General features: G+C 34.6%; 1 protein-coding gene across 2 annotated transcripts in view; it reads right to left on the bottom strand.

Moving 5' to 3' along the window:
- Positions 1-2,312: 2,312 nt before the first annotated feature.
- The window catches only part of csmd2 (CUB and Sushi multiple domains 2), a 543,176-nt gene continuing 524,316 nt past the window's right edge, over positions 2,313-21,172 (bottom strand). For both annotated transcript variants that reach the window (XM_087295937.2, XM_087295938.2), the window contains exons 65-71: positions 18,598-18,663; positions 18,318-18,479; positions 17,445-17,557; positions 13,466-13,553; positions 9,362-9,494; positions 7,030-7,207; positions 2,313-2,628 (exon numbers count right to left, since the gene is read on the bottom strand). In XM_087295937.2, coding sequence (XP_087152063.2) covers positions 7,048-7,207; positions 9,362-9,494; positions 13,466-13,553; positions 17,445-17,557; positions 18,318-18,479; positions 18,598-18,663 — 722 coding nt within the window. In that variant the 3' untranslated portion in view covers positions 2,313-2,628; positions 7,030-7,047. The remainder of the gene's footprint in view (positions 2,629-7,029; positions 7,208-9,361; positions 9,495-13,465; positions 13,554-17,444; positions 17,558-18,317; positions 18,480-18,597; positions 18,664-21,172) is intronic.

Raw genomic sequence — 21,172 nt, forward strand, 5'->3', positions numbered from 1 at the left:
TTAGTGATGAGTGAAATGACGAAACTGTTACAAGCTGAAACTCTGACTAGAATACATGGGGTAGTTCAGCTAATTTGCCGTTTGGTTGAATTTCTCTGTATGCATGTCCACAAAATAAGCTGATGCCTTTTACTTGGGCAAAGCAGCACCTTTCAGCTTTTGGTTTTGCTATGATATTAATGGTATAAGAATATTGAAATGACACATGCTAGGTTAAAGAAGAGAAAAGAGTGCTCCATTAAAGTGCAGGTTTTAACATAAAGGAGTTTATTTGGGGGTGCTGGTCTTTATTGTGTGATTCTGAGAATAACAAAGACTTAACTCTCGACCAGACACACAAAACGACAAGCAGCTTCTTTTAAATTCTGCCCTAGCAACCTGCAGCTCTTGACCAGTGTGCAATAATAATAAAAATGGAGCAATAAGAAGAGATTTGACACACCACATATAGAGTTACCAAGGCACTGTTACGAGAAACAGATGGACCAGCATGAAACACAGCCTGCCTGGACACTTCAACAACATTTTGGGAAAAAAATGAAAAATTAAAGTAGAGGAGGTGACTTTGGAGCCCTTGTGCCTTTATTTGTGTGTGTGTGTGTGTGTGTTATCACAAGCAAAGTGCATTGTTTGTAGGATTTTAAAAGGAGCGGTTTCTAATGTCAGCATAATAAATCTGGCAGCATCGCTGTTGTTGTTGGGTTGCTGAGACAAAAATGCTACCGTACGCCAAGTCAGGCTGAGATAAACTGCAGCAAAATGATGTCTGATATGTGGCAATCTGTAATAAAAGAACGCCTGAATGACAGTAAATACAAAATGAATGTCAATAGGTTGAAGATAATGCACCGGCTAAACCTGGCCCGTAAAGCCCCATGGGAAATACAATCTTTGCTTTTTCGATCAACATACAATTGAAAACAGCTCGGGGTAATATCATATTAACACAGCCAAGATAGGCTACCGATTTCAAAAGTAATAAACCTGTAAAAGCAATTATATCACTGATTGATTGGTGAAGCCGAAGAGTACAGCAAATAAACTGGAATTCCAATCCCGGCGTCAGGTAACAGAGGCAGTAAAACAAGAAAATCGAAGCGATAATGCAGAAACAAGCGATGACAATAATGTTCAATAACTCAATTATAAACAGCCATGAAAGTTACGCCGTACGCAATCTGACTCACTGTCAGATCCAGGTTGTAAACTCCCCAAACTGAACCTTCCCGTCAAGTTATTGGGGGCAAATACATGCAAGTAAACAACCAGCCTGGGATTAATATTTCAAGAAGTGACTTCTAAGCCCCTTCCGCTTATCGTAAGTGTGTCGTGGGCATGGATGACGTGGAGGAATATGCTGGGAAACAGACTATGACACAAAGCTACAGAGATTAAATATTTTCATGCTCATTTGGTGGTGGCTCCTTATGACTAAAACCCTCGCATCATCCTCCTTATCCTAGACTTTAGAACTTGAGGACCGAAAGCAGACCCTCCCCTGGCTATGAAAGAGTTTTATTTGCTTCAAGTCTTTAAGGGCTGTTTTGCTTTTATATATATATATATATATATATATATATATATATATATATATATATATATATATATATATATATATATACATATAAAGAAATCTCTGTATGATTGATTCGTGACATTCAGAAGCCCACCTGAAACCTGTCTGACATCAGGAATATTAGTAAATGCTAACAAGCGGCTCCTCCTCATGATACCAAAGCCCACAAATCAAGAACATCTCAACTTTGAGATGGAGAAATTTCCGACGGCCCTCCTGGGTAATTCAGATAAAATCCAACCCTTCAATGGTAGGAAATAACGGCCATGAAGTCAGCTTCATAAAGCCTTAGAGCACAAAAAACATGTGCGACGTGTCTTTTCATGCTCTTTCCGCTGGGCTTCTCGAAGGGTCAGACTGTCCGTTCTCAGTCGGCATCATGATAAGATGGTGGCAAATCACCACCGTTCCCTTCGGGCTGGAATGAGAAAAGAGGTGCTACAGCTAGAATCCATGTCTTCTAATAAGCCTCCGAATCTCATTCCACTTCAATTGTGGCGTCATGGAACCAACGTGTGTCCTCAGCGAAGTCTGCAATGTGATTTCAGTTCAAGGAGATAAAACCAGACAAAATGGGATCCGTGAAAAGAACTGAAAGTATAAAAGTAAAACAAAGTTTCGACTCTCCAGCAACGTGCTTCTCTTTAACTTCCAGCTCACGTGAAGAACTCCTCCACTTCTAGAGTTTAGAATGGACAGAATTAGTTTGACCGGATAATGTTTCTCTTGTCTTGTCTTTTTTTTTTTTTTGGCAAGCAAGTTTCGCATGTGTCTCTTTTACCGCAGTCAAACAGGACGTTTCCTCAGAAGGAAAAAAAGAGGAGACAGCAGAAGAGTGTAGAAACAGAGTTTTAGCTAGCAAACACTGATCAGTGTGTCTGTCGATGCACTTTTTCAGCATCGTTGTTAAGGATTTTCACTGTTTGTCACGATTGGAATTGGTTTACAAATGAAAAACAAATCAAAATATATCTCCTCGTCTTTCGTCCATCCAAGTGACCCATTTGTAACTATGGGAACAGTTGTGTGGAGATGGAAAGATTACATCCAGCCTGTGGAAAGAGGAGAGAGAAAAGAGGAGGAATTAAGAATAGAAAAGATAAAGTCTGCAGTGTTGGGAAAGCTACTTTGAAACAGCTTGTTATTCAAAGTTATTGTAGGTACACCAGTTGTTACAGAATGAGAAAGCTAACCACATTGAAGTTATCTGCTGTGAAACATTTAATTTACCATGCTTCTCGGAGTTTTTGCATGCTAAATGCAGTCATTTGAATAGCAGTCCATGTAAACAGAAATGTGTGTGCTGGCGAAAAGATTCCAAACAAAAAGTTCTTAACAGGTTCAAGCCGGTCAGGTGGATTTGCAAGGCTGATCCACAAAATGTTTTGAGTGTGACTTCCACAAACGTTGTTCACCCAAACGTGAACAATTCTGCCATCATTATCTCACTTGTTGTGAGTTTCTTAAGTTTGTATAAATCTCTTTAAAGAATGTTGGTGATGTTTGCGGACAGTCCCCTTTTGACTATTTTTTTTTCCTACTATGGAAGTCAATGTGATTAATTAACTGTTTGGTTACCAGCATTCTCCAAAATATCTTTTTTTGAAAGAAACTAGGTTTGAATCAACCCTAGGGTGAGTAGGTGATAAGTATTTTTTTTCTTTTTGAGTGAACTATTCATTAAATCCTTTAACTATTTGGTCTAGCAAATGGTTGACCCTATGTCGACTGTTTTAAATAATGACTGTTTTCAGTAATGGTTTACTCACAGCATTGTGGGTTTACAAAAAAAAAATAATAAAAAATCAAACAAACAATCCTGTTGCACTACTATACTTGATTTTGTTTTAATAGTAAAAAAACAAAAATACAAGGAACATGCTAAATAAGAATCTAAAATATTTTATGGCATACTATGAAATTAAAGATAATTTAGTGTTAAACAATGTTTTATTTTGATTATGTTTTTAAATGAATTGGTCTTACACTATATATTTTATGATTTTCATAGCATGTGTAATTAATTCTGGTATTTTTGAACCATTTGGTAGTGACTGATATTTTAGAAATTATGGGATGTGTTTAAAAAAAAAAACTAGCGACATTAGGAATTAAGAAATGCAATCCAATTTTTTTTTTCTTGGTGTGGAAGTTAAAGGGTTAAAATGGCATGTTGTGCTGTCATATTTTCAGATTATGTCATTAGAAGGACATTTCCAACATAAAGTTGAGTGCGAGTTGATTTGAGTTTAGTTAAAAAGTGGGATATATAAAAATACTAAATGTTAAATTGTGATAAAAAGCCCCCTTAATAAATTTAGTGTAAGCTTTGGGCTTAAGCCATCTAATTAAAGGAGTAAATAAAGTTGTCAGGTGAAAGATTTGATATTTTGCTATATGGCTTAATTCCAAAATAAAGCATTGGGCTTAACTTGATTTGTTATGATTTTTGAAAAGAAAATAATGTGAATGCTAAAATTAATTGTATAAATTCTAACAAACACTTCAGCCACATGAAATTCAGATAATAAACCAAGAACATTAAACTCCTTTACTTGACTTCTTGAAATCCAGTTAACAAATCTGGGCTGGAATAGAAAATCAATGTAAAAAACAAAACAAAACAAAAATAAATAAATAAATGAAATAAACAAAATAAATAATTTAATTTAATTTAATTTAATTTAATTTAATTTAATTTAATTTAATTTAATTTAATAAATAAATAAATAAATAAATTATAAAATAAATTATAAAATAATAACTTATTGACATTTTTTTTTTACTTTTACCATATATTTTGTTGCAGAATCTGATGATTTATAAACTACATGAATATTTCCCAGTTTTTTGTTTTGGTCAGAGTCCATTAGATTGCTTGTTTGACTTTAATGCTCAAAATAAATAGATAATGTGCATTTTTTACCTTCTAAAAAAGAACCCCATTGCTGAAAATCTATTTTAAAAACAGCTGAGGTACTGTTAACCAAAAAGTATTTAATAGCAGTGCTACTTTTAGTTACTGCCCATAACTGCATGTCAGACTGAAGGATAAGATAGAAAAACACAAATAGACATATTGAAAGTAGAAAAAAAGGCAAGAGTCAGAATGATAGAGGTGCTCAAAACAACAGAATAAGACTAAAATTATCACAACAGACTGAAATAGCAAAGGTACAATTTAACTCTTATGTAATTTTCAAAAGCAATCATAAAAAGAATCCTCAAATAGTAAAAAAGCCATATGACAAAGAACTGTTCCAGGCTCAAATCAGCAGAACAGATTTAAATAAATGCGATACAGGGGGGAAACCAATTATAAATCCTGCCCAAGTGCATAGCCTGCTCCTTAGATTAGGTGCTTAAAGAAAAAAAAAACTTGGAAAAGGGTATAACAGCTGAGATAAATAAATTAAAATTCAATACTTCTCTATTCTTATCCCCTTGCCTCAGCAGTTTGTTTCTCATTTTGTCTGAGGGCAAAACTAGGCCGATAAAGTCAGTTTCAGAAGTAAAAAATCTCCAGCTTTAATTCCTCCCCATTTAACATTCAAACAAACTAAATGCTGAAAAGGCAGTTTAGGTATAATAGCAGAGATATACAGTAAATGATGCCACTAAATCATTCCAAAACAGCTATGCGAGGATATATTTCTCTTTTTTGTGTCCTTTCCCTGAGGTCTATGTTCTCCTTCAGCTTATTACACTGAAAGATTTTATTTGTGTATGCCGATGACCTTTGCAGCTCTGATGTCATGCTAGTTTGTACAGTACTTTAATGAAGCATGCTAGGTGTGGATGCAGATTGCTAAGGTCATGGTTTTACACTGAAATCAAGCAGCATGTATATTCAAAAAACAACATCATAAGAGCAAAATTTATTAATGATTAACTATAATCTAAATTCCTAAGGAAGCCAATTTTGATGCTGTTTTAAGTTGAGGCAAATCGGAAAAACATTTGACTACACTGTCAGAACTAGTTTATCAGAACAGAAACCAGTACAACAAGTAGATATAAACAGAGTGCATATATTTCTGGAAATGTACAGTGGAGATCAAAATTACAGAACAACCTACAATCTCCAACATTTTTTAGATATGTAACCCACTGGTCCTACTGCACCCAACCTGGTCTGAGCTGGGATCGGACCAGCAATTCCTTGTATAGAAGTTGGTCGCTCTAAAAAAGAAGCTAAAGACCATGGCCTCTAGTGTCACCTTTAGAGGTCAGAGGAGTGAGGTTTACCTGCATAGCACTTTGCTAGCTGGCGTCCGTTACACTCACCCCCCTAAACCTCACTCCCTTCCTGAACGAGCCCCCAAGTGTAACCCACCGGTCCTATTGCACCCAACCTGGTCTGAGCTGGGATCAAACCAGCGAGTCTTTGCACTGAAGTCAGCTGCTCTATGAAAGGGGGCTAAAGACTATGGGCTCTCGCGTCTATTGCTAGAGCACCTTTAGAGGTCAGTGGAGTGAGGTTCACCTGCATAGCACTTCGCTAGCTGGCTCCATTACATATAGCTAGCAAAAATGCATCTATTTTGACATTGACATAGACAGCAGATCTTATTATTCAAGATGTGAAAGCAAAAATACAGATTTCCCTTCAGAATCTCACGTCATGAAATTAGCTGAAGCAGGCAGAAATATATTGAATTAAGTCTGTTTATACATAAAGTTTAGATGTTTAATAACTGCAAAAAATAAACATATGTCTACTAATATTTTCAGATTTCTTGTAAATTAGGTTACAGTGAAAAACGGCCAAAAAAGGGGTTTTGTTTAGTACTAAAATCAAAAGAATTCTAATAGCCTATTATCAAACCTCTAACACTACACTAACACTACTATTTTATTACTTATAATCTCCTTTCTTGACCAGCAAATAAGAGTCATCTAAACAAAATGTATACATTATTTTTCAAATATGAAAAAAGTAATGTTAAAAAGAGCAATGAAAGTTTTCACAGTTTTTCCTATTAAACTATTTCTTCTGGAGAAATCTATTTTAGATTGGATGGAATAAAAAGAAAACAAAATTCAAAAACTGATAAGATGAATATAATTTCTATATTTTAGATTGGCTTCAAAACAATCCAGTTGTCCTAGTTTACAAACTAGCTATCAGAATTTAGTTATTTAAACTAGTATGTTTAAAAAGGTTTCATTCACTTCATTAAACAACATTAAGCAATTGTAGAATTGCAATTTCAAGGGTTAACAATTGTGTCTTCAATTCTAGAACACTGAACTTGTATATACAATATATGGTTTGCATATATAAAAAAATAAAGCCATACATATAATTGCTGCTAATTTTGAAAGAAAAAGAATCTAGTGGCTACAAATTGTTCTCTAGTTTCTTCGCTGTCTGTGTTCACCGCTTTCCCTATCCTGGGACAAATGCGGGCAGTTGAGCAAGAAAAGATGTTTTGTGGTGGAAGACTGACCTTTGACTAGAGCGGTCGCTATACTGCAGTACACACTGTGCTGACCGTGAACTCTGTCTCGTTGGCCATGATGTCAGTGGGCTGGATGTTGCGGTCATACATTGGGTTCTCGAAAGTCGCCCTTCCATTGGTGTTCTCATGGCCCGCATAACCATTAAAGGGGACTTTAGGTCTTTTTCTGAAAGTGAGCAAGACATAATAGGGTCAAAGATGAAAAAATTCTAGCCACAAAATTCTAAGTTATAGTCATTTTAAATAGTTGTACTTCACAACTATCCTTCAATCACCAGCTATTTGTTTTCTGCCACAAAGGTGTTTATGATTTCAATTATAACCAAATGTGTACATTTACTTATTTAAAAAAATGGAATGAGCACAGGTCGGAATAGGTATACATTTATGGTAATTCCTTTTTTTTTAACTGGACAAAAAATGAAGTGCGATTAATCACATCCAAAATAAAAGTCCCACAAAGGTTCCATACAATTAAAATAAAGTTTTGTAGATGTTAGTATCAGTATTGTTTTTTTAAGATATGTATTAGCTAGTGTGCTCCAAAACAGTGACAAACTTTGTGTTTAGAAGATTGAATAAACTGATATAAACATGTAAAGCTTGCAGTGTGTCATTTCCACCTAAATGGATCAACGGTTTTATTCACGTCACTAAATACTTCAGTTTCTCATCAAATCATAACCAATCAAAAGCTCTCTGGTATCTGACATGCCCCGCCCCCTTCAAGACGCTTCTTATTTACATTTCATTTGATGCACTTGAGCTTGTCCACTCTCACTGGCAGAGCTGTGGTAAAAACCAAACGCTATTGGCTATTTTTTTTAAAAAGGCAAGAGCTACACTGTCTCACTCTCTCTTTGTGTTTCACTTGAGATTATTTCAAACACAGAATAAAAATTCATATTTCAAATCACTTCATAAGGCCTTTAAATGTGTGTGCTGTGTATATTTATCATGTTTATTTAAATACATGCATGCATAGATTTGAGAACAAATTTACTTTTTATAAATGTAAAATATATACAGTGCTCAACATATACAAGTACACCCCTCTTTCAAATTAATATTTTTAATAGGAAGCTATACAATATTATATTTGTGCATATACATTAGATTAGCCAGTACTGAAGCCAAATCTAACAAAATAACTTTAGATAACAGTCCAAAACTAGTACAGCCAAATGTATATGTTATAGAAAAATATTAAATACAAGTTTTAATAAAAAGAGAAAAATTCAAGTAAAGCAAAAACATGTAAAAAAATTTGTTGAAATTTTGTAGGTTGTAATATTATTTTTTTGCAATATTTAGCTTGAATTGAATTATTGTTTTATTTCATTTTCAAAATATGCTTGGTGACTTAAATATTATTTTTAATAAATATTTCTGTTTAATAAATCTGTTTTAGTTAAATGCACCAAAATACATTGTCTATATTCACTGAAAAAATGCATCAAGAACATTCACTTGATTCATTTTCAAAATGGGGTGTACTCAATTATGGTGAGCACTGTACATGTATGTGATACAAATGATAAATAAATGATAATATCTGTGTAACAAACTTGTTTTGTATAGTTTTGTTTCTATTTATGTGCATATCACATATCATTTTTAGTACGTTATCTAAGTTAAAGCTGCTTTGACACAATATACACTGTAAAAGCCCAGTAGAAATAAAGATGAACTGAATTATTCAATTGAGTTATACATAATAAATATATATAATCCACACACACATATATTATGTCCCAGATAAGGTTATTTTGGATGCAATTAATCATGACTGATCGTTTCCCAGGATTACTTTTTTCAAAGAGATATATTTTATGCTAAATAACGATGAGACACTATGGACTCTATTTTCACGATCTAGGCACAAAGTCTAAAGCGCATGGTGCAAAAGCATTAAGGGCTTTTCCAAATCCACTTATGTTATTTTAAGGACGTAAAAACATGGTCTGCGCCCTGGTGCATGGTCTAACAGGGTTGTGCATAAACCAATCAGAGTCTCATCTCACATTCCCTTTAACAGTCAGTTGTGTCGAGCAATGGCACATTTGCTATTTATTGTACATGGCAAACCTTGTAAGAGGGAAAACTGAATGCTTCACTTGAGAGAAAATAGTTAAAAAGAGCATCTGCAGCGTGAGAATAAAGAACAAGCCTTCTCCATTCAACCTCTTTACTTTCTCTTTCACTTTCTCTCTTTCGCGGACAAGGAAATGGTGTTGTACGCACTCCTCATTACTCCTCATAATACCCATTAACAGGTACTTTTAACAATAAACAATAGGTGATTTGTGAACTGCTTTACCTGTGTTTGTAGAGATAGAGAGCGAAGCCTGCTATGATCATGGCAATGAAAGGCACTAAAATGGCTGCTGCCACTGAACTGCTATTGGAGGCAAAGTTATAGCCTGGATTCTCCCCATTCGGATCAAGGCCTTCTGTATAAAAACATAAAAAAATACAACATTTACAAATGATTGCTTTTACCTGTTCAAATAAGAATAACAATACATCCTTTTTATTCAACAGGGAGTCATTGTGAACACTAGCAAACCTCAATTAAAAAGCTTTGTACAAAATAATGTGTTCAAACTGATTTCAAATGCAGCAAATAAGAAATATGTAAATTTGTTCAGATGAATAACTTGTTGTTTTGATAAGGCAAAGCCTATTATCTTGACAATGCAATTTTTTTTTTCAGATATCAATCCACTGCTAAGATGCACTTATCAATTTGGACCAGCGAGTTTTCCTAAACAACAAGAGAGTGTCAGTGCACCTGTTCATCAGACAATGCCAAAAAAGCTTCCCAATAACATCAAGGCTGCAAGTGGGAGATTCAATTAACTAACTCAATGCAGCCAGCTCATCAGACCAACAGAAAATGATGAAATATGTGCGCGCACACACACGCACATGCGGCTCCTCTTATTAATAAATCTTCTGTTTGCTCAATCTGTCTGACGATGTTGGGATAGGAGTCTATACAGCTGTCGTTTATAGATGAACGCGCGCCTGTTTCATTACAGCAGGATTTGACAGACCGCTCACGGTTTGGCCTTCACAAGCTGCACACCAAACACTTCCTTTTGCTTTCTGTCGCACAAAATTGTATTATAATAAGGGATGATAGCTATTGTGGGTGGTAATAAACATATCCAAAGTAACAATTTGAATTGATATTATTAGCTTAAGAAATAAAATGTGTATTTTATTCAATGTTAAAACACTTTTCCGGCTTAAAATGCTGAAATAACTGTGCAAATTATAATTCATTGAATGATTTGTTTGAGCATCCATTCCAGCCTGACAAAGATAGACTACTGAACGGGTTTATTACTTGATAATTCAGTTTTCAAATGGATGGGAGTTTTTATGAATCAAAACATTGAAAGTGTTGCACAGCTTTTACATAATTTACTTCCCCTGATGCTGTTTATTTTGAACAAGAATCATTTTATGGCATATTTAAAGGAATAGTTCACCCAAAAATGAAACTTCCCTCAATGTTTACTGTCACGAGTGTATATATGAGTATCTTTCATCTGCTGAACACAAAAAAAGAGATATTTTGAAGAATGCTGAATGATGGCACCCACTGACAGTCAATGGGTGAAATCAACCAGCTTTCTTCAAAATATCATCATTTGTGTTCAACAGTAGAAAGAAATTCAAACAGGTTTTGAACAAATGAAGTGCGATTAAATAATGACAGATTTAATTTGTGAACTTTGGGTGAACTGCCCATTACGGGGTCACACTGCGACCCCAAAATACTAACTAATTTAAATGTTTAAACTTTATACGTTGCCACATTTGTCAGAAAGAAATCTTTAATAAAGTAAAAAATAATTACATTTAGTATGATCGCTTATTTTTAAATATATTTACATGTCAGAATAAGTATGTTGTAAGAGCAATACAATGAATTATTTACATGTATACATATAAAATCAGGGGTGTCACGGTGGCGTAGTGGAAAGTGCTCTTGCCTCACAGCAAGGTTTGAGCCCGGCTGGGTCAGTTGGCGTTTCTGTGTGGAGTTTGCATGTTCTCCCCGTATTCACGTTGGTATCCTACGGGTGAATTGTGTAAGCTAAATTGTCCATAGTGTATGTGTGTGATTGAGAATGTATGAGTATTTCCCAGTAATGGGTTGCAACTGGAAGGGGTTCGGTAGTGGTTCATTCCGCTGTGGTGACCCCTGATTAATAAAGGGACTAAGTCGAAAAGAAAATGAATGAATGAATGAATATGAAATCATTGCAGTGTTTATATGTACAGAACATGATACAAATGTTATGTAGATTACAGTAGGCCACTTGTATACAGGATATAAAGTAAACTAGCATGCGATGCTAATGCTATGCTAAGCTAATACATTAACCAGTTATCAAAAAAAATCACTTTAGGGACTATCACTGATTAGTGTGTAATGTAATTATTAATGTAATGTAATGTGTATTTACGTAGCACATTTATCTTGTATAGCCATATACCCAATGCCTTCACAATTATGAGGGGGGTCTCTCCACACCACCACCAGTGTGCAGCATCTACTTGGATGATGCGACAGCAGTCACAAGACAACGACGCCAGTGCGCTCACCACACACTAGCTACAGGTGGAATGGAGATATAGTCAAAGAGAAAATTCTGTGAATGGGGTTGACTGGGAGGCCATGAAGCGTAAGGGCTAATGGAGAGAATTTGGCCAAGACACCAGGGTTTTACCCCTACTCTCTACAAGAAGTGCCATGGAATGTTTAATGACCACAGAAATCAGGACCTTGTTTTAACGTCTTATCCGAAAGATGGCACTCACTGAGTATAGTGTCCCCTTCACTATATTGGGGCATTAGAAATCACACAGACTCTTCCTACTGGTCTCACTAACATAACCAGTGAAACAGTTTTCACGTGGTCTCTCATCCAGGTACTGACCAGGCTTAGCCTTGCTTAGTTTCAGTAAGTCTTAGCATTTACAATTACTAACAATCTGAGCTCACAACAGGTTTATCCTTTGTTAAAAATCAATTCCCCGATGGATAAAATAAATTGGGCGTTAATTTCTGAAAAAAAAACAAAAAAAACTGTTGCACTCTGTTTGCTCTTTTTGCTAACACTGTTGATTCAGTAATGACTTTCAGTCTAATATATATTCTTTCAATTTGATTAAACAACAATACTGTAATTTTAATAGGTCTAAAATTAGGATTTCAGATGTAAAATACATAAATAAATAATTAGTTAAGTAAAGAAATATATAAACAAACAAACAAACAAATAAATAAATAAAATTCATTACGTATTTTTGCCCCTGGTAAGTGTATTTTACACCAATTAAAATTACAGTATTGTTGTTTAATGATTATAATTAACACTTTTGTTTATTTTCAGAGCAAGAAAAAGCCTAACCCTTGTGCATCCTTATGGAGATGTTTTTCATTATTGTTTTGTCATCATATTTTAGTGTGATAATGCATTATTGATAATTATATTGGTGCTGGTAAGTTAAAAAAGTCAGTTAAAATTGACAAAAAATATGAAAAGTATTATGATGATCTTTTTCAAGGTATATGCAGGGATCCTAAAGGTAATTTCAATACCTTTAAAAGGATTTTTAAAGACCTTCTCAGAATATTTTAAGACCTCATCACCACTTCAAGTTCTAATCAGTATCAAACCATCAACTTAATAAACATTTGTTAATAAACAGTAACAACAGAAATAAACAGTAGTTAAATAAATCAATAGAGCACAAGCAAGCAACAGAACTCAGATAAGTTTGGGAGAAACTAAGCTTGAAGGAATAAATTACGTGGTTGTTTTCGGCGACAGGCTTCAGCCCCTGTTTAAACTCGTCTTTCTCCAACCAATTTTTCCATTTTGCCATCTTTCGCTCTATTTTGTTTTGCTATTTTGTGGAGAGCTTCACATCACCTTCCCGCATTTTATGCAAATTACGTGACATCACCCGGAAAGAGGAGCTTGGCCAGACGCACCCCGTTCCGAACCAATTGTGTGGATCGAACACCCCGTGGTTAATATTAGAAAGAAAATAAATATATTCATGCTTTTTTGGAGTCAAACACTTAAACAAAATTTAAGACCTCATAAAACATGATTAAGACATTTTAATATCTTTTAAGGGTCTTAATTGCTTTATCAACTTTTAATACTTTTTAAGACCCCACAGACACCCTGTTTTTGAAAGACATTTTTGTCCTCTATATGGATCAATGTGTAGCTATTTTTTGTTTTTGAAAAATTTCTGTTTCAAAAGTGAAATTTTGTGTTTCAGGTTTTGAATGACATAACTACCAACAGTGATTTTTTGACTGCACCAACCCTTTACCAAATAACATTTCAATTAAGTCCTACAAGTCCTACAAAACAAGCACACATACCCAGCCTCTGAAGTCCAAACTGGCCAAAACCCTTTCCTCGAACAAAGCCCTGGTATACGAATGAATCAGATGAAGGCATGTATGACACCTGTGGAGAAAAGTGCAAAACAGTAAGTGCAAAGACTTCTCAAAATGTCAAAAATGAGCCACTGAAAGGTAAAATGTGTCAGCCATGTGAAAGACTACTTATGTTTGACATTTACTTTCCCATCATTCCTCACTGAGGCGTAAAATGTCTACATATTCACATACAAACACACACACACACTCACTGACACATTTATTTATTTTTTAACACCGTACCAGCATTGACGCTATATTCAGGGTGATCTCAAAATATATTACAATAGTTATACAGTTAACAAAATTATATATATATATATATATATATATATAAAAGAATAACAATAGATAAAAAGTCTAAAATACAGATATATAAAAATCTATATTATTTTGCTATCAGAAATAATGAGTCAAAATTAATTGAGTTTTTAATTGAGAAGCTAAAAAGGCTAAATTACCTGCCAGTGGGGTAAGTAAAATTACCTTGTTTTATTCTAAACCAAACAAAAAGTGCTCAGGGGTAGCTTAATCAATGTGTCAGTGCTCTTTGGGTAAGGTATTCATCAGAATAAACAGAAGAAGTAGCTCCAAGGCACTCAAAAAATGTGGAAAAAAATATTAAAAAGCCTTTATCGACATGGTTATTACTTAAAACTGTGCCTATTCATTTTGGCAAACCCGTGCCTTCATCGGGGTAACAGAGATCAGATACGTCTGGAGTGTCATTTTGAACACTATGGTGTTCATGTCAAGAATTCTAAAATAATATATTGAACACAAGGTAAACTCAACAATCATTATTAATTCATCATTGAGAGAGAGAAAAAAAGGATAATGAATATGAAATAAAAAGATGATGAGTGTTAAACAACATATTTCTCAAATAATACAATGTGAATGTATATAGAATAAAACCACAAAAATATGTATATATAAACAGTTAAACTAGTATAGTGTACAAATGAATGCACATAAACATACACGTACATATACATACATACATAGAGTCAGGTCTATAAATATTGGGACATCGACACATTTTAATATGTGCTTTAACTGCAGAACTGCTTTAATTTGAGGGAATTTACATCCAAATCAGGTGAACGGTATAAGGATTACAACAGTCTGCAAATGTGCCTCCCACTTGTTAAGGGACCAAAAGTAATGGGACAATTGGCTTGTCAGCTGTTCTATGGCCAGGTGTGTTATTCCCTCATTATACTAATTATTATCATTATCCCAAAGAATTGTGTCGATGTCCCAATATTTATGGACCTGACTGTGTGTATGTATATATTTATGCATTTATATAATCATATAAGTCATTCAAATCATATATGTGTATATGTGAGTATATGTATGTATATGTATCAAGTGCCTTGGGCGTACTTTTGCTGTTTACCTTTTTTTATGTTTGAATTTATATAACTTTGCTTACATCACTGGGAGATAATTTAGCTTGTTTCCAATCATTTACATCTATCAATTAAAATCTATTCATTTTTAAAACTTTTTTTAAAATTAAAACCAATCAAATTTTCATTATAATTTTAAAAGCTTTCCCGAACCGTATAATAGATTCTATTGTTTTTGTTTTTGTTGTGTTTTGGAAGGTGATATTTATTGTTTATGATGGTAGATAAAATCCGCAATTTGTAAGTTTTTGATTTAGAGGCTAATTTGTTCTATCGCATTCATACAATTTAGTACAATTTGCTCATTCCCCAATGACGGTTGGGCTTAGGGGTAGCGTTGTTTGCCATGCCTCCTTTTTAAAATCGTACAGTTTCGAAAGACTGAATTAGCCACTAAACTAAAAATAAAACGTAAATTAGTTACGTTTCCTCGTAAGATCAGGATGTAAAATTCTACGCGTATTTATTGTATGACCTAAATGTCCACCTTGTAAAAATAAACTGATTATACATAATTTAAAATCAGTCCATTACACTAGAAGTTCACACAGCCACATAAAACGAAATCTTGCACTCTCAGTCTTTTCTTTCTTACATGAAAACACACACACACACACACACACACACACACACACACACACACGTAATATCCACACACTCATGGCCCACACTTTTAATTACACTCTCCCAGGTGCTTGTCCCGAGTGCATTGGAGGGGGGTAGAGACGTCTGGCCCTGATTACCCAGCAATGATTTAACTGACGTTTTAATTAAAAGAAAAACTTTGTCGGCGCTCTCCAATTCCCAGGAGTGACAGGGCATGTGTGTGTATGTGTGCATGTGGTTGAGAATTTTGGTAGTTACAAAGCAGTCCAAGGTTTGGCCCCAGACAAGAGCCCTTACAGCAGTGCTGAAGCACACTCGTAGCACACTTTAAGCACACTCAGACTGCAGTAAAGCTACAGAAACACGCACCTTTCAAAGTGAGGTTTTGGCTTTCTGATGACCACTGCTGCGTCCCAATTCACAAATCTCTGTCCTACATACAGTAGTACTTGAAAAAGGAATGAGTGCTTCCAAAAATTGTAGTCAAAAACCCATTGTAGTCTGTTTAAATGAGTATTCCACAAAAAAAAAAAAGGTCTAATATTTGTGGTAGAACTTCAATGTTCAGATCTTTAAACATTGTAGGTTTGACATAAATTCAACTGAAATTCAAACATGGGTTTGACTGTTCGCAAAATTGCACACGACATATGCATTTTTAAATTTAATGATCTAATAGAATTATGATCAATAAGTCTTGACAAATAATTTTGTTAACTATTAGTCAATAAAGTTAATCACCCTTTAACTTAATTCTCTAAATTATAAATGATGTTTTAAGTCTGTTTAATGTAATTAAAATTAAAATAACGCATAAGGTTAATTTGATTTAAATATAAAAAAAAAATGTTTTTAACAGTGGAGAAAAAGTGGAAAGGATTAGATAAAAGGCTTTGAATGATTAATCATTAATATGCAGCTTGCTTAAAATGATTTGTGTTCACTTATTTCATCTGCAACAACATTCTGATCTTCTGTGTTTGGTTATGAACTTTTAATGAACAGTTCTGTGAAAACATGAGTAGATATTTTTTACCTGAAAGACTTGGGGATGACACATAACACATTACTTTATGCTAGAAAATTAAAGGCAAAGTTCACCCAAATATGAAGACGTATTATTCACTCGGCCTCAAGTGGTTCTAAACTTTTATGAGTTTCTTAATTCGGTAGAACACTAAAGAAGATATTTAGAAGAAACCTGGAAAGCTAACCATTAATCTCCATATAGAAAAGAAAAATCTATGGAAGTCAATGGTTACAGGTTTCCATTATGTAAGTCTGACACACAGTGGTTAAACTGGGTATTGCGCTCTTGTTCCTACACTCCTTTTCCCCACCACCGATCGTGACACTATGCCTTTAAATAAATTTAAACTCACAGGGCATCTAACTAATTAACAGTACAATACTGACATTAGCAAGAAGTTTGACCCAAAGATGCCCTTAATTTTTTTGTTGCACGCTCAAAAGGGTGAACTTTTCCTCCACAAAACAGTACATACCTCTAGGGCATTTTAAATGGGACCCAACGTACATCTACATGGAGAGCAAAACGGACTTGCGTCAACATAAAAGCAAGGCTGTTGAAATCAACTGTAAGAAGCTTCCTTTTCCCTCAACAGCCAGTCCTCGGTTAGCTAGGTCAAGTTAAATTGCGGCTAATATTTGATCTAATAGCTTCAAAGCAAACAATCTATTTGAATCTAATCCATTACAACGTGAAAAATCTGTAGGAACATCACAATGATTATTATGCCCACGTTTGGCTCTGCGGGGAGTCTCGCCGCTTCAGCCCGTCAGGATAATGATTGTACGAATGCGTTGCGTACTTGGGCTTCCCATGACAACTGTGAAGGAGATCAGAGGAAACAGAAAGAGGAATATATACGTACATGTCCATCAAGTGCCCAGTTGTCAATTTTGAACTTGTTGACGAAGATCTCCACAGGGCCACGAATCTGATACACCTGCAGCAGCAACTGGGCTTCTTCTTTCTTAAAGATACCTGTAGGAATAGAGAAAGTGCTCAAAAATGAGTTTAAAAGTAATTGAGAAGGTTTTGTGTTGGTTTTATGTTGTGTCGACAAGCACACCAAATAAACTTTAACAAAGTGTTTTACTTCTGCAATCATCTACTAAAAAGTAACTTTGCATTATTAGTTCAGTTGTCTTGATTCAGTTCAAATATGCTGGAAGGGTTGAGACTTTATTCCACTGTGGAGACCTCTAAAATAGAGACTAAGCCAAAAGAAAAAGAATGAATGAGTATAACTAGGTATATGACGTGTTATGGCTTATGCCATTTAACAATCTAAATAGTTTAAATTAGCATAAATATGAATGAAATTATGAATCTACTGGTCGAATATGGTTTTGAGAATTGATTCAATTAAAGATACTTTTGAACACATAGTACTAAGGGTCTACATTGGTAGTATCTATGATATTATTTCCTCATATCATTGTTTTCTTCACCTATTGCTTGACCCATTATGGCCTATTTTTGTTGAGCGAGAGCAACATTCAGCAAAAATATGTTTTTTTATGTTCCATGGAAGAAAAGCATAGTTTGAAATGAGTAACTAAAAACAGAACTTTCATTTCTGGCTCAACATTTTCTTTAAAAGAACACACACACATACACACACACACAGGCACAGTGCTTTGGGCAGTACAAGCCCGAAAAATTGAATTACCCCGCTGCTGAAGCATCACAAATGAGTGGTTGGTAAAATATGTTGTGAGGTTAAAATAAAAACACTCACCAGCCAGATTGAGCTGAACTCCGCTGTGGTCCATGAGAGTGCCATTGACCCGATTGCTGAACGCTTCAAACGCAGTTATGCTAAGCATTGCTGGCTGCTTCTTCCCTAGATATTCGTATGAACCCCTCCAGAGAGAGTTCTTCGCAAAAACCCCACTTGGCACTGAGATGGAGATACAGAAATAAAAGAAAAGAACTAAAGTAAGACAAGAGTTATACATTTCGGTTTTAATGAACTTGACTTTAATTGAAAGATGGTTCTACTTTATGATGAAACATACCCGGTTGCTTTGTGTTGGGTGGCTCTTGCACTGTTCCTACGGTTTTTCCACTTGGTCTGTTATCAGCTGTGGGATAAATCATAGATGTTGTTAGAAAAGTAAAGAAAACGCAACAGAAATTAGGTTTAACTTGCTGTACACACTGTATTACTAAAATGTACAACATTACTAAAATGTATTTTTGAAAATAAATAAATACATAATGTTTCAGACAGAACACACAGAAAATTAGGAGACCACTCTTTAGTTACCAGGATTCATTGGATTTATTTGTTATGGCTTTGAGTAATTTGGTTTTGTTTGTTTTTATTCTATAGAGTTCAGTTTTTTCCAATTTGAAACTAAATTATTGTCATTAAGAGCTATGTTTTTGTCAAAAATGTATGTCCCACTTTATATTAAGTGGCCTTACCTAATATGTACTTACTAGGGATGCCACGGTTCTCAATATAATATTGAACCGTTCGGTACGACCTCCATGGTTCAATACGCGCTTTTGTGAATTGCGGTTTTCTCGGTTTTGTGTTTAAATAATTTATGTGCGTTTTATATCTCCTTGAATTAACTGTGTCCCTCTAAATCTATGAGCTGAGATGAGGAAACTCCTCCCCGCTGGTAAATATCCAATCACTTTGCTCTAAAGTTAGGGGGTGCTTGATCATAATTCCACACTTTAACATGGCGAGCTGCGATGAAGTGAGGCTGAGGCAACAGTACGAGAAAGCACCGGCAAAGTGAGGCAACAGTACGAGAAAGTGCCGGCGTCTTTTTAATCTGCAGTGTGAGGACATTTCAGTTTTTGCCGGTAAGTATAATGCCAATAATAGAGAAAACGGTGAACAAAAAATAACTGTGTGCAAGCATTGTTTTACACGTATAACCATGACTGCACATCTGTAGCGCGATCACCCAGCAATATGACTGTCTGAAGGCAGAATAGCAGAGAAGGTAATAAAGTCCCCTAAATAGCAACAATCCCTCACTGAATCTACCCAGCTGATTCAGAGAGACACATAAAATAACCAAGGCAGTGCGGGTGTTTATTGCTAAAGATTTGGAGCCGTTTTCGGTAATTGGAGATGCAGGCTTTTGTCATTTTATGAAAGCTCTCGATCCGCGTTACAGACTACAGTTTCGCATTTTTTCAGCACCGAAATAATTAAGATGGTTTATTTATGTTTACTAAAGTACAAATATGTTTATTTGAAATGGCCAATTTATCTTTATTAATTTCACATGTATGTTTATTTTCAAAGTGTAGGATTTTATGTGTTCCTCAGTTTGTACATGGGCTACCAGCAGCTGTGAGATTTTAGTGTAATTTTTTTTTTATATATAATACACTAGGAACTAGTTTACTTTTCTTGACTTTTAAGTAAAACAAAATGAGTATTGCAATAAATCGTTTTTATTTTTTTCTCCTTAACCTCTTACTGTTCCTATTGCAAAAAAAAAAAAAAAAAAACACACGTGTCAAGTCATGAGAACCGACCCGAACCGAAAACCATGTTAAAAAACCAAGGTATGTATTGAACCGTGGGCTAAATGTATTGTTGCATCCCTAGTACTTACACTGAATTTAAGTACGTTACAATGTACTTATTGTGTAAATACATGTTTTTAAATTGTACTTATGCTTGATTAAATGCCTGCAATTAATTACATCTGCAATTAATTTCTGTAATTGCATTTGTAATAACATTATTGGCCATCCCTTACACCGTAACCCACAGCTGATTCAAATGTTATCACTCGACTAATTGGCCATTATCAGTGGTTATCAGCTGATAGATATGGGCAAGTAGGGGCCTTCTGTGCCCACTGGTAGGCTCAGAAGGCAGTTATCTTTCATCCACATGCTCAAACAGCTATAGATCACATACAGCAGCGGCCAGAAATTAATAAGAATTATTTATATTTTTATTAAACTTCCTATTAATTGTATTTTACTAACCTCTACCCCTACCCCAATAGTGGGTCCGAAATTTTAGGATGAGCACCCATACTTCTTTCTTCCTTCGAATGCTTACATTTTTATTTATGTTTAATCGGTCATATAACAGATGCAATCTGTGTTACATATTTCGTTGCATTTCACATTTAGTTGTACATTTCGTTTACTTGTACATGTGTACTTGTACATGTGTGATGACAATAAAGTTGAATCTAATATGAACAAAACATTGGAATTGGGTCACATTTAACTGGCAGTGTAAACTGGGCCTAATAAAAAGTCGGACCATCAATTGAACAAAATAAAAACAAAAAATTTGTTGTGATTGAAAACCAGGGTTATTCAACTCTTTGAAGTTACAAAGTAAATAATACGTAGTCTAAAAAAATAATATAAACATGTTACCTGTGACATTTTCTATTTTAAATTAAAAGCAAATGTCATCTAAAGTTTATACAATAAAAAATAATGAATGAAATTTATTTTGATAAATAGGGAAAATGTCTGAATTTCTGTGACCCACAACAAAAATCAACATGTAACGAGACAAAACAATAATTATGGCTAGGATAAGGGCAAAACCTCCGACCCTCTTTTTTATGTATGTGTTTTGGTCTGGTT

The sequence above is a fragment of the Danio rerio genome, chromosome 19, assembly GCF_052040795.2.
Source record: "Danio rerio strain M-AB ecotype USA chromosome 19, GRCz13ab, whole genome shotgun sequence".
Taxonomy (NCBI): Eukaryota; Metazoa; Chordata; class Actinopteri; order Cypriniformes; family Danionidae; genus Danio; species Danio rerio.